This window comes from Cynocephalus volans, chromosome 4 (genome assembly GCF_027409185.1).
Source record: "Cynocephalus volans isolate mCynVol1 chromosome 4, mCynVol1.pri, whole genome shotgun sequence".
Classification (NCBI taxonomy): Eukaryota; Metazoa; Chordata; class Mammalia; order Dermoptera; family Cynocephalidae; genus Cynocephalus; species Cynocephalus volans.
Genome location: NC_084463.1, coordinates 132104696 through 132122942, shown reverse-complemented (window position 1 = coordinate 132122942; position 18247 = coordinate 132104696). Strand labels below are relative to the sequence as shown.

Here is an 18247-nt window from a genome sequence, read left to right as displayed (position 1 = left end):
ACTGGACAGTAGTACGAGAGAAAGAAAATACCTTTGTATTTAAGTCATAAAAATTACTCAGACTGGGTCCTTTGAAACCTAGGCTCTTTAGACAAATAGCTGATTCCAGATCTGAGGCAGGAAAGGTACAAGGTGAGCCTAAGACATCTTGTTGGGCCAGAAAGCAAGGAAACATTCAAAGACCAATGCAGTGCTGTCAAAAAAATTCAGAAGTCTTGAAGATAATTGGTAATTTAAACTTACTGAATAAAACAAAATCCATGAATCCATAGTGACGACAGAAAAAGAGAGAGAGAGAGAGAGATTGTGTGTGTATAGGGAGAAAGCCAGAAAGCCTGTTTTTATAGAAGAATGATGCCAGGTCATGAGTGTAGAAGGAGTGATAGAATCGAAAATCACAATTTTGCAGTCCCCAATGTAGTAACTGATTCAGACAACAATCATCAATGGATGCCAAAAACATTGAGTAAAATATAATTGATAATGCCAAAGTGTCGCCCCATGGATGAAAATGGAGAGATGTGCTAGTCATATTTTTAAACAAGTGTCTGACAGTGTACCTGACCTTATGTCTCTCCTAATATGACGTAATAAGAACACAACTCCTGTAACTACCCTTGCACATAAACAAAACACTGAATCTAATCAAGGCATTAGACCCAGCTTCTACTGTACAGAAGATATAAAGAGGAAACAGTTAACATGAAGAAACAATCAGACAAATCCAGAACATATGATATTCTAGCCCAAGCTCTTCAAAAACATCATTAGAAAAAAGATGGAGGGACTGTTCTGAATTAAAAGTAGTCAAAGAGACATGCTATAACCAAATGCAATAAGTGAATCTTGATTGGCTCCTAGAATGGGAGTAAAATAGCCATAAAAGACATTCTTGAAACAATTGGGAAAACTTGATATAGGCTGAAAATTGGATAAATGTTATAAAATTGTTAATTTTGCTAGATTTTACATTTCATGGTTTGTTGAAGAATGTCATTGTTCTTACAGATGCATGCTTAAGTATTTTAAGGCAAAGTATGAGTACCCCACAAATTCAAAAACTACAATTTTTAAATTGTGGCACAATTAAAAAACTACATATTGGGGCTAGCTGGTTAGCTCAGTTGGTTACAGCAGTGTTGCTAACACCAAGGTCAAGGGTTCAGGTCTGCATACAAGCCAGCTGCCAAAACAAACAAAAAAACACTATATATAAATATATAAAGTTAATGAGGCAACATGATCTGGTGACTCTAGGTGAATGCTATATATGTGTTCATTGTATTATTCTTTATTCTCATTTTTTAACAAAAAATTGATTAAAAGTAAGTATGGAAATTCTACATAAGAAAAAAAAAGTGAGTTCTTTGGATTCTTCATAGTCACTGAAGAAATAAGCAATGATTAGAATAAAGCTGACCACTTTTAAATTTTACATTTTGGATTCAATTGTTTCTGAACTTTGTAAAACATGCAAAATGCTTATGTCATAAACTGAAATAGAAAATATCATGATCTTGAGAGAGGGAGGTGGGAGGGAAGTTTCAGTGATGGGCTACAATAATCAACCACATTGTATATTGACAAAATAAAATAAAACTTAAAAAAAGAAAATATTAGTATCTAAAATTGCTTACATAGGGCTGGCCAGTTAGCTCGGTTGGTTAGAGCACAGCCTTTTAGCACTAAGGTCATGAGTTCGGATTCCCATACTGGCCAGCCACCAAAAAATAAAGTAAAATTGCTTAAATGTACATTATTTTAACTATCTGAAAATTTACATTTTTACGCATTTTTTAAAAATCTGTTTTTCTGAATTTCTCATGCATACTGTATTCAAGTATTACTTCTTTTTTTCTTTTTTTTCTTTAAAAGATGAGTGGTAAGGGGATCTTAACCCTTGACTTGGTTTTAGCACCACGCTCTCCCAAGTGAGCCACGGGCCGGCCCTCAACTATAACTTCTATAATGGAATAATATGAAATGTTAACATCTTATCCTTCTATTTCAAATAACCATGCTTCAAATTAGGTGTAACTGTAGGTATTCAATAGGATAAAATAATGCCATTAAAATAAAAGGTTGACACCAAAATTAACATAAAATGGACCACGGATCTAATAAATGCTAAAACTACAAAATTCCTAGAAGAAAACATGATAGGAGAAAGTCTTCGCAAATTTGTCACAGGCAAAAATGTCTAAGGACACAAAAAACACAAACCATAAAAGAAAACACTGATAAATTGGGCTTCATCAAAATTCAAAACTTTTGTTCTTCCAAACACCCTGTTAAAAAAATAAAAGGGCAAGTCACAGACTAGGAGAAAATATTAGTAGTACAAATAAAAGACTGGTATTTACCCACCTCCCATCTGAACTACTTCAACAACCTCCTCTCTAGTCTTCCAGCTTCTGCTCTGGACCTGCAATCTATTCTCCATATGACAGCCAGACTGATCTTTAAAATATAAAAATTAGGTCACACTGTTTGCCTACTTAAAATCCTTCCATGGCTTTCCACAATAAAAGGAATTAAATCTACACTTTCTTTGGCAAAAGGCCTTCATGCCCATCTGTATAGTGGCATTTTCTACCTCCTGCCCCCTACTCACACACTATGCCCTGACTATACTGGCCACCTTCCTGTTTTGTTCATATTAAAAGCTCATTCCTGACAAAGGCCTTTGTACTTGCTGCTCCCTCTGCCAGAGATATTCTTCTCCTGCATGGCTGACTAACATTCTCCTTGTCACAGCTCAGATGTCACCTTCTCACTGAGACATTCCTTGACATGCCCCCTTTAGTTACCCTAGCACTACATTCTATTTTCTTCACCATCCTACCTGAACTTAGTTACCTGTTTACTTGTTTAGTCTGTCTCCCCCACAAAAGGTAAGATCATATGAGCTAAAGAACCTTCTGTTTTGTCCACTGGTATATGTGCTCAGCATATAGTGCTTAGAACATAATATGACTCACCGCATACCTACTATGTCCCAGGCATTGTGCTCAGTATTTACTGGCTTAATGGTTTAAATGTGTTGTTCAAAGACTTTTTCCATCTTATTACCACCTCCCTTTAGAAAAAAATATTTTATATTCCTAGATCCACTTAAATAACTGAATACTTCTTAGCATTCTTAAGAGGCCAATTCACTTTCAAGTAAATTACAAAATCTAGATTTCATCTATACATAGGATCAGTGCTTTGGCTTAAATGAAAATGTTCATGATATTTTGAGCAACTCGCCCTCATGAGAATGACTAAAACAAAAGAAACCAAAAAAGAAGTATTTGTGAGGATGTAAGGCAACTAGAACCCTCATATATTGCTGATGAGTGTAAATTAATTTAACTACATTGGGAGACAGTTTAGTGGTATCTAATAAAGTGAAACATGTATACCATATGACCTAGTAATTCCATACATGTATATTCAAAGAAAATGCATGCATATGTTCACAAAAGATACGGACAAAAATATTCATAGCAGCACTATTCACAATAGCCAAAAAGTGGAAACTATTAAAGTGCCTATCAACAAAATAAATTGTGGTATACATACACAAAGGAATACTAATATAGCAGTGAGTATAAATGAACAACTGCACACAATAACACAGATATCTCTTACAAATAAAATGTTGAATGAAAGAAGCCAGATGTCAAAGCGTGCATACATGTTATATATTTCAATTTAAAAGATTGAAAATATGTATTCTTATCACTGTGTTCTGGTGGAGTCCTCTCCCGAAAATTCCTACTGATGTTCCTCTAAAGTTAGATCCTTGAATATGAGGTGGTATTTGAGGAAACAATTTAAATTAGCCTACTACAATTATACACTTGCAATGTCTCGTGTTTTATATCTTAAAAATGCACATGAATTCCCTTTTCTTCATTGATGCATATTGAACAGAAATATTTCCATCAAAAAATATTCAAGAAAACCTAATATTCAAGGGAAATGAGCTATGGTTATCCGCTGGTTACAGGTACTTCTGGCACACTGCCTAAGTCTTGGGTTTAAAAAGAACTGGTGAGTTGAAATAAAATAAAAATAAAAGAAGAACTGGTGGGAAAGTAGTTATGGTGGAAAGTACATTAGTTATGGTTAGATAGTTTCATATTTCAGATTCATACTCACTAACAATGTGACTTTGGGGCCGGCCTGTGGCTCACTCGGGAAAGTGTGGTGCTGATAACACCAAGGCCGCAGGTTCTGATCCCATATAGGGATGGTCAGTTAGCTCACTGGGTGAGCGTGGTGCTGACAACACCAAGTCAAGGGTTAAGATTCCCTTACCAGTCATCTTAAAAAAAAAAAAAAATGTGACTTTGGGCAAGTTACCTGAATATTTTGTGCCTATGACCTCATTCATATAACAAAGATAATAATACTTATCTCACAAGGTGACAAATGAGATGACATAAGTTAGGTACTCAAAACTGTTAACCTTTCCCTTCCCTACCCTGAAGGCAGTACTGGTGGTGAAAAAAAAAGTCAATAGGCTGTTTGCTGCAATATATATATTTTAATTCAAAGTGAATCGACAGTAATACACCATAAATTCTTATTTTGACACTCACCAAAATAGTCACCTGGAAAACCCGCTTTTTGTGACAAAGTACAGAAGGCTTGGTCACATTTAAATCACTGAGAACTAGAGAGAAATACTATCGCAAACCGTAATAGACATTACATCCATAAAATTTTCCCAGTCCTTATTGTAATATTGCACAGTGCAATTGCTACATGGCAAACTAGTGTAGCATAGAAATAAAAGCAAAAACAAACCAAAGAAAGAAAGCCACAAGTCTAAAATTGTTAAACAGTTGACAGTTCAAACTTAGTAATCAAATCTATATCATTGGGTTCATTAAAACAAATCTTCCTACACCTTGCAGTGTATGATTTAACTTTTACTTAAAACAAACCAAGTTTAATATTAGCAGTAGGCATTTAATATTAGCAGTAGGCATTTAAAAAATGAAAAGGTTTTGCTAATACAGTAACATATTTAATTAAACACCCTGAAGGAAAGAAAAAACAACTAAATATCACTTTATTTGACAAAAAATAATTTGCAAATTAAAATAGTATGCAAATACGCAACTTGGAAATTATGCAGTGTTTTATTTAAGAAAGCATTAAAACCAAAGAAAACTAATAAAAATTGTTTTAAAGAGGGTTAAAAAAAAGCCAATTTTTGTCAATATGCTAAATTTAGACTTCAGCAGAATTTTGAATTTATTTTTAAACACATTAAAAAGCCCATGATTGCAATTAATTAAAAGCAGTGAACTGGGATATGCCTTTACCAAACATTACTACTGTAATATGAAAATGCTGAAGTTTATCATTTACTGTCAATTTGACAAGACTACCTCAGTCTTCAAACTTATATACAGAAAATACGACATTTCAGGGTAGTAAACATGGCCCTGAACAAAAAGAAAACTGCGCTGGTTTGTACCTGCTGTGATACAATCAATCTTTACACTTGGTGTTTCTGAAACATCCATTGCCAGCATTGATTCTTTTCCAAGAAGTGAGCAGATACCAGTAATCTGCTGGACCATATAAATAAAATTAGAAGGCTGTGGAGGGCAGCAAATTTACTTAAATAGTGACTCCATAAATTTGTCATCTGTAAATAATCTTTTAAATTAATCTTAGGCTACTCCTTTTGTATGTGTATTATATATATATATATTTCTATTTATATAAAATGCATAGAATTGATTACTAAAAACACTGAAACTTGTGGGGAAAATTAAGTCCTTCATTTTCAGTGTGACTAAAAATGTACTGCTGGTTTTTATTTTATGATCTAATACTGTAATTTTTAAAATCAATTTCAGGCACATTAATTTCACTGATGATCATTAAATAAAACACTGCTTGTGTTAATGGAGTAAAGAAAAGTTTATCCATTATTAGCTTATTGTCAACACTGTATTAGAGCTGTACTAGTGGTATGCAATTCATTTATCAAAGAAACGCTGTAAATCCAAAACATTTGGAGAGTTTTACACTCAAATGCTTTGTACTGTTTATTCCAGTAAATGCTGTAAGATTATATTCCAGATTTTTAAGGAAAAAAAGTTAAGTCAAGCCTGCAAGATACAGCTTTCTCAAGTGTCTACAATGCCAGTATGAAAATAAAAAAATTAAGTTACATTGATACATCCAAGTTTTTTTATATGCAGTGATGAGCACAAACATTAATAGAGATAAAATACTGATGCAAATAACACACCCCAAAATAACATATGCAATTATTTTCCATCATTTACAATACAGTAGTTACAATGACACTCCAAACAGAAAAGCAAAGTAAAAAATCAAAACCCCAACTTCTATTTCATGTAATTTGACTTATACAGAAATTAGAAGGCTAAATAACAACTAGTTAATCACCTAATTTCACAGCTATCTGAAGTGGCAATCGTTATATAGCAGCTTATCTATGATACATTCAAGATAAATGATACAATTTATTACTTGCCTGTAAGCTAAAACACAGCCTCTGTTTAATACCTTTCCTTAAATTCCACCTCTATTCTACAATATACTTGAGGTCTATGCAAAAAGTAGCTACCTTTTATATACGAAATTGATGATTAAGTCTTTGGTGCTGTAAAAGCAACTTCATTTAAACATAACCACCACCACCACCAAAAAAAGAAGAAAAAATAAAGGAAGGAAAAACCCAAGACACACTTCCAAGGAAAAAAAAGCATGTAATTTCTGTCCCTGACGGAATGTATTAAATAAGCAAACACCACCAACAAGCAAAACAAGAACTACAATGTAAAAATACTTTTAAAAAACCCCAAAAAACAAAAAAACCCTTTCAACATGCATAAATGAAAAATTGCACACAAAGAACTCACATCTTTTCAAGCTTCAATAGTAAATATTCTGCTACTACTTATTAAATACTGCATGGTTTGCCCAAGCTAAGATGAAACCACATCATGAATCAATGAGCATTTTGCATTTTCTTTCATTATCTACTCAAAGTCATGCCTACTGTACCTCTAAACATTTTATTAAGTCCAATTATACAGCAAACACTCCCAAAATAAACTTAGATTGTATTGCAGTTTCACTTAACAGTATATAAAATGCTGTGCTGTGACAGTTATCAACTATCCATTAGATACTGAATCAATTTTTCTTAAGCACTACTAACTGCTTGCTTTTCTTGAAGCTAGATCATTCTGAAAAATCAGACAGCAGAATTCAGCTACAGCAAACATGCTGCCCTCTTAATAAAGAAAAAACAGCTACTACCTGAAATCATACCACACAAAACTAGAAATGAACATTACTCTATCAAAAGAAAACTAAAGAGTAGGTCTGAATTTAAGTGCTGCAGTCCTCAACATTTATATATAGATAATAACATTAACAACCTCAAATATTTAAGGCACTATGTGTGGGAACGGTTTACAATGCAGCTGAGATTATTAGAACAACATTTAAGAGCAAAGTCTAGGCAACATTTTGCCCATGCAAAAGACACATGCAAATGTAAAGAACAATAGCTCAATTTCTTAGGTAAGTGACCAACATTTATACACTAAGACACAGATAATACAATTCACTTGTATGCTGTAATTCTGACATATGTGCATCTGTTGCTCTAAGTCTGTATACAGAATGGCTTCCCAAATGTGGACGTGTCTTGCACTAGTTAGAAGGCAATTTATAAAAAATAGCAGGAGCAAAACTGGACTTCTGCCCCCATAAGTCACCTGTCTAGAGTTACTACATAAGAAGATAACATGACCAAAGACAAGTTATACCAAATGTGCAAAACACATCAAAAGTGAGTTTTTTTAAAGCTCAAAGTTGTTTAAATTGCACCCAAGTCTACATGATTCAAAAATAATTTTCTTGTGCCATGGCTAATATTTATTAAATACCATGTTTTTATTTTTAATCAAATGTTTGTATCATTGAGCTTCCTCAATATACTGTTTTTGAGTTTTCACATATATGGATACTGGCTGAGTTTTGTTGGACTCAATGGAAATCCAGTATATGCAGGTGATGCTGCAATGTAAGAATGTGGTGGGAAGATTGGTTTGTATTGAGTCTGATGAATGGTTGGGGATGGTAACAGACGGGGATTTATGCCCACTGGAACTTGGTGAACTATGCCACTGGGATGGGAGATATTATAAGTTGGATGCTGTAACATAGGTCTTGAGGTACATGGAGAGGCTAAGAGGTGGGCCACTGGTGCAGCACTACTGAAGGTAGCTGATGATGGGTATGAAAGTAGAGTAGGCTGTCCTCCAAGGTGCGCGTTTCCAGAAAGATGGGCATGCACTGCTGTGTGATTGGGACTTCCATGAGAGAGAGTGAATGGATTACTTGTAACACCAGCAGGGATATAAGCTTGCTGTCTTCGATGCCCAAAGTTTCCATTCCACTCTTGATGCCCAGATCCAAAGTGCTGAACCTATCCACACACACACAAAATGATTGAATAACATATTTTATAAGATAAAAGGAAAGAAAGAAAGAAAGGGATATTACAATATACTCTCTGTGATTGATAACTCATAGTGGATCTCTCAGAACTAGCTTGTACTAAGTAGAGGAGAGAAAAATACCGATTTTATATATATTAGTACTAACATTTTAATATTTATTATTACATATTAACACTGCCACTACTATTGCTAACGCTATCCCCATCACTATTAATAATTACCATTTGTGGAGCACTTATATGTAAAGCTAACACCTTACAAACATGACATTATTTAATTCCAAAGCAACCCCATGATACAAATATTATTCCCATTAACTGTGCTTTAGATTTGTTGAAGAAACCTTGCCAAGGTATTATACAGTACATAGCAAATACTTTGCTCTTAAATGTAGTATTCAGGTCTGACTCCATTCCTGTGATCTTTTCTTTCCCCAACTGAAGTACAACTGCCAAGCACAGTGTTGAAAAGATGGAAAGAACTCATCAGGTTAGATGATTGCTACTACTAACAACATAAGGAATGTAGCCATCGATCCACTAGTGTACATTCTGCTTTAAAGGGTCTGAGACAACAAATACACTAAAAAGTTATCTGAGGGAATCTAAGAGCTTAATCTTTCTGAATAAGAATACAAGTTCTATGAGTAATTAGCTTAATTATCCTATTACTAGGCTAGTACTCTTTAGTCACTTGCAATAATGAAAATGGAAAAATTTATTAAGACTGCATCTGCTTTCAGAATCTTTCTCCCCTCAAGTGGGAAAAAAACAAAACAAACAAACAAAAACATTAAATATGAATCCCAAAGGCTCATACAAATACACTAATAAACATACCTGACTGAAATTCAAATGCTGCTGCTGGAATGCTGATGTCAATTTTTGCTGACGATTACCCACTGCAGAAGGCTGGTTTAATCTTCCAGGGGCAGATCGTCCTTTTATTAATGGCTGGCATATAGAATCTAGCAACAAACACAATATTAGAGAGTTGATGGTTTTTTTCCATCTCTAATAAAAATTAGAAAGGTCTTTAGATATTTTACACAATAGTGATTTGAAAAACTTAAAATTAAATAAAAAGAAAAGAGAGCTCATGGTTCCCAAGCACTGGATGATATTAGAAGAGATTTCTTCTGTATAATAGATACAGAAGTTAGAAATTCAGAGATGACTTTTGGCAGTCCTGTTCTCTGATGTTCCTAATTAAGTCCCTTCAAAGGATAATCAGGGAAATAGGAGGTCTCAGTTTACCTCTGTTTGCCATATGCTCATCGGCATTTAATCCATTTTCTAGTCCCATTGGTGGCACCACAACCGTACAAACAGCTGGCTTGGTTTCTGTGTCAGCAGAGGTTATCAGTTCTGTGTTTTGATGAGTGTCTTCCACATAACTACTGTCTGCAAATGGACTGTCATGCCCTGAAGAGTCTGATGTTGGAGAGCCATCCACAGTATCACAACCACTTTCCTGCTCTTCATCTGACATACTACAACAAGAAAGCATTTTTATGAATGACATTTTTTCCAACTTTAAATCTAAACTTAAGTAATATCCAGACTCCAGCAAACTGATAAGAATCTTATTCAGTTACTTTATTTATAATTACACCTTCTTTGTCCAGTAGCATTTTTTCACAGAATTTCCAGGCCTCAAATTAATTCTCTATTCAAACTGCTAAACTTAATCCTTTCCTATTTCAGGAACATCACTTAATTTTTCTCTTTTCTCTTCCCACTTGATCCTTAGCAGCAATTCGTAAAATTCCTCTCTAAAAATTCCAATAATTTCATCAAGAGATGACAAAAGAAGCATGGCTCTGGATAATTTATTTATTTATTATTATTATTTTTATTTTTTATTTTTTTTTGTCTTTTTCATGACCGGCACTCAGCCAGTGAGTGCACCAGCCATTCCTATATAGGATCCGAACCCGCGGCGGGAGCGTCGCCGCGCTTCCAGCGCCGCACTCTCCCGAGTGCGCCACGGGCTCGGCCTGGCTCTGGATAATTTAAATGAAATGCACAAACATACAAAAGCATGTGACTTGAATATTACAAATTAAATTCAAATGTTCGGAAATATGCCTTTCACAGTACATATAGCATATGGGTCCTTTTAACTAACCAGGTATTCCCCACTTCTCTGAAGTCCTAGCCATAGTCCCATATTTCTCTTTTCTTCCTGACCCCTTCAGGCCCTGACAATCTCTCTCTCCTTGGGATTTCTACAGTATTTATTGTCTGTTTTAATCTCTCTTTTCATATTTAGCAATTTGAAGCATCTTTTTTTAATACTTACATTTTATTTTTATTTATATATCTTATATGTACATATGTATATACATATTTTATATCTGTGTGTGTATTTATGTATATGTACATATATATCAACTTTCAGACCACATTCTAAGCAACTTATAAAAAGAGAATTTATCAAAACTTCTTTATTTCTTTCACAGAGCTTTGGCTATACATATTTGATACCATATTTCCTAACTAAGCAAAAAGAGAAAACAAATGTATAAAACTAAGACAATTTTTTCAAATGTTGTTGCTTACTAAAAAAAAAGAATTTCCACAAGCTGAAATCAAATGAATTTCACAGAAATTTCTGTGGCTTATCTCTTAATGTGTTAGTACATCACGCTGGTTAGAAGCTTGCTATTTTAGTAGCAGTGCATGTCCCTAGCCAAAAGGAAGGCTGGGCAAAGAAATATGGAGGAAACCATGCAAATCAGACACCAATGGGTGAAAATATCATAGTGGATACTCTACAGTGGGCTAATCAGCACTTCATTATGCAAAATAGTCCTTTTTTATTTTGCGAAATTGTATGTTTTTATTCCAAATTTAAGTTATAACAGTAGTCTGTGGAACTAAAGTTGAGAATGTAGTTTTTTTATCCTTTCAGAAACAGATGATTCTTTAAATATCATTATTAGAACCTCAATTCTTCATTTAGAGCTGTTTGATAACAGTAAAGAAAATGACTACTAAAAATCTGAGTTTATAAAAAGTGATCTAGTTCAAAAATTGTGTTCAAGACAAAAGTCACTGTGGTAAACTGGCTGGTACTTATTAATTTAAAAAACAACAAAAAGAAATGACAGGCTTTCTAGTAGACTTAATATTTATTATATACTACTGTTAAAATTCTTTTACCTGCTTGGTCTCTTGCAAGGGGATGGGCTGGACTGCCCTGAGGAGCTGGTGCTCAGAGTACTATCAGGACTACTTAATGAACACATCCGATCAATATTCAAAGTGCTCTGGCAAGCTTCACAATCTAGACTACCTTTACATCTAGTGGAAGAGGGAAGGGAAAAACATGGGTCAAAAATGAGAAGATATTCTCCAAATAGCCAAAATTTACATTTTTAATTAAGGATATGAAACAGTTAAGAATAATCTACATTGACAAAAATGAAAAGCTTATAAATTCAGGGGAAATGCTATAATAATCATGCTAAATACCATTCAGGAAGTTCCCTCTATCTAGAACCTGATTATCTAATTTGAAGGTTTTACTTCAAAGGACATTGATAGACAAGGAATGTCACAGGAAGTTGTTTTTCAGCACACCAGAGGGCGCCTTCATTACTCTTTAAGGATGCAGCATTTAACAACTTACTCTCTGAGTGAATGTCTCTGTGATGACGACTCTTCCTCATCAGTGTCACTGCTGATAGTTATCACACTCACTGCAGGACTCGGGGAGTCAGCAATGATGATGGTTTGCCGCTGTTTGTCTGAAACTGATGAATCAGAGTCCTGTCTGATAGATGTTTCACAGCAACTTCTTGCCTCTCCTTCTGAATTATGATTGTCCCGTGTGTCTATACAGCTTACTTCCTCAACATCTTTTCCATTTATTATCTTTGGAGAAATAAATGCTGAATGTGGGATATTGGTATTCTGCAATGAATTACTCCTGCAACCAAAGGAATAATTTGTAATTTCTATAAGCAAAATATGTACATAATATTTTTCTAAGTTATATTGTTAAACCGAACAATGGGAACCTTCACTTGTTTAAGTTCATGTATATAAACACTAACATACAGATCATGAGTTTTTGTGAAATATAAAATATTATCTCTAGAAATATCAGTGTATATTGCATTTAAATACATTTAAGTCGTTGTTTTTGGTAAATGTGATATCTGAGTGTCTACAATTGCTACATTATAGATAGACAACAAATCAAAAGGGCAATAAAAACAATCTTACCAACTGAAAGTATTTATTTCCTCTCTTCCTGGCTCCCATTCCATTAGTTTTACCAAAATACCTCTGAGAAATTGAGAAGGGAGCTAGCTTAGTGTTTGTTACAAAGCTATCAAAGAGGTCATTTTGAATACAAAAGAGTGACCCTTTAGTGTACATGCAAAATTCATTTTAAAGATTAATTCTCAAAATGCAGAAAAAAGTTAAAACACCAATACCAACCTGTTCTGGCACAGTTTATTTTTCTTCGTAGTGGCAGGCTGAGGCCAGACAACATGTGCAATGCCCACACTAATTGGCTGAGGGGCCGATAAAGTTATCTGATTGGTTAGAAGAGGTTGTGGCATCACTGAGTTATAATGATTGCTGTGTGAAATCAATTTCCTAGGGAAAAAATTCAGAAAAATTGAATCCTTTCCTTATCAAGATCTACTCTGCAAACTATTCATGAAGAAGTATTTTTGTTTTTAACTTACCCCCAGTCTCCAAATCTTTGTGAACTAGCCACACCCTCAGAAGTTAGTGTAGTAGCAGCAGGAGCCATGGGTGTTACCTGTTGCCAAGTAGGTACCAGCATCTGCTGTGTTCTACCAGACCATGTCTGCTGCATCAAAATAAAACAAAATAAAAACTAATAAGTAATTCAACTTTACTACATCTGAAACTCAGAAATATATTAAAGGAACAGCTAAACTAACAATTATAAAAGTTCAAGTCAATAACCTACGTAAAAGATTGAATTCCCATCCAGGTCATTTTCATTTTTTCCCTACAGCACAGGCTGATATACTACAAATGGATCAGCACCTCTATTTATGTGTAAGCAAGACAGCAAACATGCAAAAATAACGAATTATTACCAACCTGAGAAAGAACTCCTGGTCGGATCTGTAGTGGCTGCACAGCAGGGGCCTGAGTTACAAGTGGAACTGTACTATCTACCCTTATAGAATAACTAGTGGGTTTACCATGCGTTGCAGGAATACCTGTGAAATAGAACAGTTATTAAACAAAAGAAAAAAATTTTTTCTCTGATTTAACTTATAAATTTATTTTAAATGTGCTTAAATTCTGATTGGGATTACAAAACCATTCCCTACATAAAATTTTCATAACACTAACAAAGCAATCTACTAAGAAAGCGAGGTACTTCCTATCTACCTTGTAGTACATCACTCCAAAAATTGTTATAAAGCTACTCTTTCTGTTTTAAAATGCATACAAGTTGAACCATCTATTTTCCTTGAGACCTTTCACCTCCTTTTAAAGTTTACTATTGTAATTTTATTTTCCTTTTCAAATCGGTCTGCCACTATGATAAAGGACATGGAAAGGTGAACCTGGCTCAACATCCTGATAATCTACCAGGCAAATGTTCTGCTATTCATACAAACTTTTAGCTATGCTTACTATTTTCTTATTTTAAACTATGATAGGATCTTACACACTTGTCAGCAAAAGGGGAATGCATCACACCTTCACAATTCAATGGACATGATGGTTTACATAATAGACAAAAATTCAGAGGTGGCACATTCACTTCAATCCCCGAAGGAAAAGCAAATAATAGCCTATTCTGCCTAATTTGATGATTTAACCAAGCTTTGCCCAATGTGGCTTAATCAACTAGTATTCCTGGGATGCTGCTGAAACTCCAGAACAAAAATGTTACCATCCTGCTTACCCACTAGGAAAATTAGAAAGCAGGATTACCAACCACGCTGGTAACTGTTAATGTGAATATTTCTGTTTCACATATTACAAAGCACCTTGCAAATACAAGTCTTACAGTATTAAACTTTTAGACAGCAATTTTAATCACATCCCAACTGGAGCTTTGATTAACCAGATTTAAGGAACATCCCCCAAAATCACAAAGCTCATTTACTAGAACAAATTTACTACTTCATAATTCCAGTCTATTTTAGCAAATACTTTCAAAATGGGGGGCTGGCAGATTATCTCAACATAATACAATCAGTTTTGGGATAAAAGTGATGTTTCTGGTCGTAAGAGAAAGATACTACAATTGTTTTCTTTTACTACTGAAAAACAACATTAAAATTTTTATTGCACAAATACATGTGTTAACCTTAAAGAGAATATTAATTTTTGTTCTGATTATTTTCTTCACAGAGACTTTTATCTTACTGCCAGGGTGTTCTTCTACACTCTGTGCTTCACCTGAAGAGCTAGGTATGAATTAAGTTTAACAAAAATCTACAGACTTTTTTTTAAAAACTGATCTTCTTACCCCTTCCAAAAAGCATGTCTTGATCAGCAAATTCTCCAAGAAATGGACTATAGTAGAGAGCACACCCAGGCAGTGTAGATATATTGCAGCAATAGACAATCTCTTCAAGAAAAAAAGCAGAATCCACTTTGACAAGGATGAAAAGACAAAGCGAATTCTCAAATCCAAACAAAAAATCACATTGCCCTTAAATTCTCTCCATAACCAATGCCTTAAGATGAGAATAATTCTCCTATATCTTTCTTCTCTCCTCATGAGATCTAATTTTTAATCAAATTCAACAGTGGGTTACAATTCCAATTTTTTGTATAGTTATTAGGTTAGCTGAAATTTTATCTTTGTTTGATTAGATTTGTTTTAATACTTGGAGAGCTGGGCACAAAAAGCTTATGAAAATTGTTTTAGTTCCAACAGAGGAGAATTTTGCTGAAATGTATTTGATTCTAAAAATAATAGTGTTCATCCAGAGAGGATGAATAACTAACTTTTCAGGTTGCTAAATAATTTTAAATGCTTGTTTAATATATAGAACTTACTCTCAGATATTTTTGGATAAAAGCTTGACAAGTCTTCTGTACCAAAAAAATTTTTTAAATAAGCATAGTTTTATTAATATGCTATCTATATACGTATACCTATATATTGTATCTATAATATCTAAAATATATGAAATGTATGACCTAAACACTATAGTCCCAAAGTAAATAAAAATTTTAAGGGGATAAACATAAAATTTATTTTAAAATAAAACTCATAACAGTACTATAATTACTACCCAAAAGCTGCCCAATAATTATTTTTAAATATTTCTTGTAAATGGATTGACACATATGAGGGAGAAGGGTAATATGGCCAATATTGAGGTTTTCTACAGAGATAAGAGGGAAGCTTTCATTTCTAAGGCAAGCATTTAGGGTGAGAAACAATGAAACAACATATTACAGAGCCTGTCTGTCCTACTGCTGCAATTGCACTTGTTACATAAACTAACAAATATTTTGCTTCCTCTCACTACTAATTCTAATTCAAAAGAATTGTTCTTGACATTTAATGGTTTAATGAGTCTGAGAGTATTTAATCCTTTTCTTTCATTTATCCTTATTATAAACCACTCATATAGTTGCTACCATATGCACAGAAAGGTTACTTACTTTTATCAATTATAAGACACATAAGAAGATAAAAGATTTGTCTAACCTCATTGAAATGTTTTAAAAATGATATGCAACTCTTGTTTAGAAATGTGTCTCATAAGTCTCCTAAGTTTTTGCTATAAACAGAAGGTAGACTCTTGAAAAGAAAAAGCTATTCCAAATCTTCATGAAATATAACAGTGTAGGTGAGTGACACAAACTGATTTTGGCATATGGGAGAGATAATAAGAATCAAAGAACCTATTAATTAGTATAGATTAAAAACTTATCTAAGTGAAAAGGAACTGAAAACGCATTTGTCAAGACACCACTTAAGTAATAACTGATTAAAAAACAAAAAATAGCATCAGGGTTGCATGCTCAAATATTTAGAAGTGAAATGTCATAAAATCTACCACTTACTTTCAAATGGTATATGTACGTGTAGATAGATCAATAGATAGACAGATAACACAAATATGGTAAAATACTAACACTTGTTTCATCTAGGGTAGAAGACATTATATGAGGGGTCTTCAAAAAGTTCATGGAAAGATCCATATTATCTTTTAATTCTATTTTTCCACAAATGAACTCTTTGAAGTACCCTTGTATTATTTGTTCAATTTTTCTATATGTTTGAAATTTTTATAGTAAACATTTGGAGAAAAACAAACACAACAGCATCTTTTGGGAGTGCTAGCAATATGATGATGCAGGCATTTTTATTACCAGAGATCAGCCCTTGGTCACAGTCACAGATACTCAAGAGACCACAACTGGACCACAATTTCATCTTGAGAGGCAACCATCTAAGTTGCTGTTTTTTATACTTTCAGTGGTACAAACTTTTCTCCCAATGAGACTTTATATCAAAACCCAATACATAAAAAAGATGAAAGTAAAGCTATACTGATAGAACAACAGTAGCTAAAGATTTGACCTGTTTTCACATCTCTTATTACCAGCCAATCAAGTCAATAAACATATTTTTGGTGCTCTGTTAGGCACTGTAGAAGATATTAAAATAAAAAATTTTAAAGTTGCTGAAATACTTAAATCAAATAAAAAATTCAAATGACCTTCAGAATCCAGAAATATTAGAACTAGAAATGACCAAGATATTACCTGTTCAGTGTTTCCTTTTACTAGGGCTAAAACAGGTAAAGACTTGCCTACAATGACACAGCAAATAGCAGAAATAGTAGACTCCAGGTGTCCCGACTTAACACCAACTGCTTTCATTTACACCATACAGTATTACCACTAAGTTGTACATAGTCATTTAGGGGCCCATTTATAACAAACCTCTTGCTTTAAGATATAACTAAATGGTAAAGCCTAGCAAGGACAAAATTCTAAGAAAGGATCTAGAAAGTAGGGTTTTATTCTGTTTATGCCTGTAGCAAGGTTTGCTGCTATCGCCCTCTAAGAACCACTAAGAGATTTCCCCATTTGAGAATGCATGGCCTCTCCAAAGGCATTCTGCCACCCATCCCACTTGAGGATTTAATTTGCTATTTTTATCTAAAGAAGGGACACAAGCTAATTTACTCTAAATCAATTCATAATTTACTTTTTACCTAAGCTGTGGGTAAAGAATAAGGCTTCAACATTTTGGGACAAAACTCCTTTGACAAAAGTTGTAAAGAACTGAGCTCTCAGTCATTTTAATGTTTAGTAACAATAGACATTTTACAAGGGGTCTTTGAAAAGTTCTTTAAAAGGTTTGTATTATCTTTTAATTCTATTTTTCCATGAACTTTTTGAAGTATCCTCATATACTTATCTGAACATCTAGAGCAGTGATACCTAGTATGGGGCAACCTATAGTTTTCCAAGCTCATTAATTTCTATTACGGTATTCTATCATACTAGATTCTACAGGCAATACAATTGTCCTGTGACCAATTTTGTTAATGATGATTGCAATGGAGCTCCAGTCAAGAAATGAGTGTCATTGATCTAAAGGCTATTAAACAGCTCAAATTAAATTCAAATGTAGCACCAAATCCAACAAAAACTATGCAATATATTTAATGAATAGATGCCTAAACTCATTTTAAAATAACGCATGCCTAAATTCAAAGTATAATTTCAATGAAAGAATAC

General features: G+C 33.8%; 1 protein-coding gene across 9 annotated transcripts in view; it reads right to left on the bottom strand.

Moving 5' to 3' along the window:
• Positions 1-4517: 4517 nt before the first annotated feature.
• The window catches only part of HIPK3 (homeodomain interacting protein kinase 3), a 96445-nt gene continuing 82715 nt past the window's right edge, over positions 4518-18247 (bottom strand). For 2 of the 9 annotated variants that reach the window (XM_063095946.1, XM_063095947.1), the window contains exons 9-18: positions 15003-15104; positions 13613-13734; positions 13225-13352; positions 12971-13132; positions 12752-12814; positions 12153-12452; positions 11684-11824; positions 9773-10008; positions 9356-9483; positions 4518-8482 (exon numbers count right to left, since the gene is read on the bottom strand). In XM_063095946.1, coding sequence (XP_062952016.1) covers positions 8006-8482; positions 9356-9483; positions 9773-10008; positions 11684-11824; positions 12153-12452; positions 12752-12814; positions 12971-13132; positions 13225-13352; positions 13613-13734; positions 15003-15104 — 1859 coding nt within the window. In that variant the 3' untranslated portion in view covers positions 4518-8005. The remainder of the gene's footprint in view (positions 8483-9355; positions 9484-9772; positions 10009-11683; positions 11825-12152; positions 12453-12751; positions 12815-12970; positions 13133-13224; positions 13353-13612; positions 13735-15002; positions 15105-18247) is intronic. The other 7 variants (XM_063095948.1, XM_063095953.1, XM_063095949.1 and 4 more) reach the window with 7 other exon arrangements.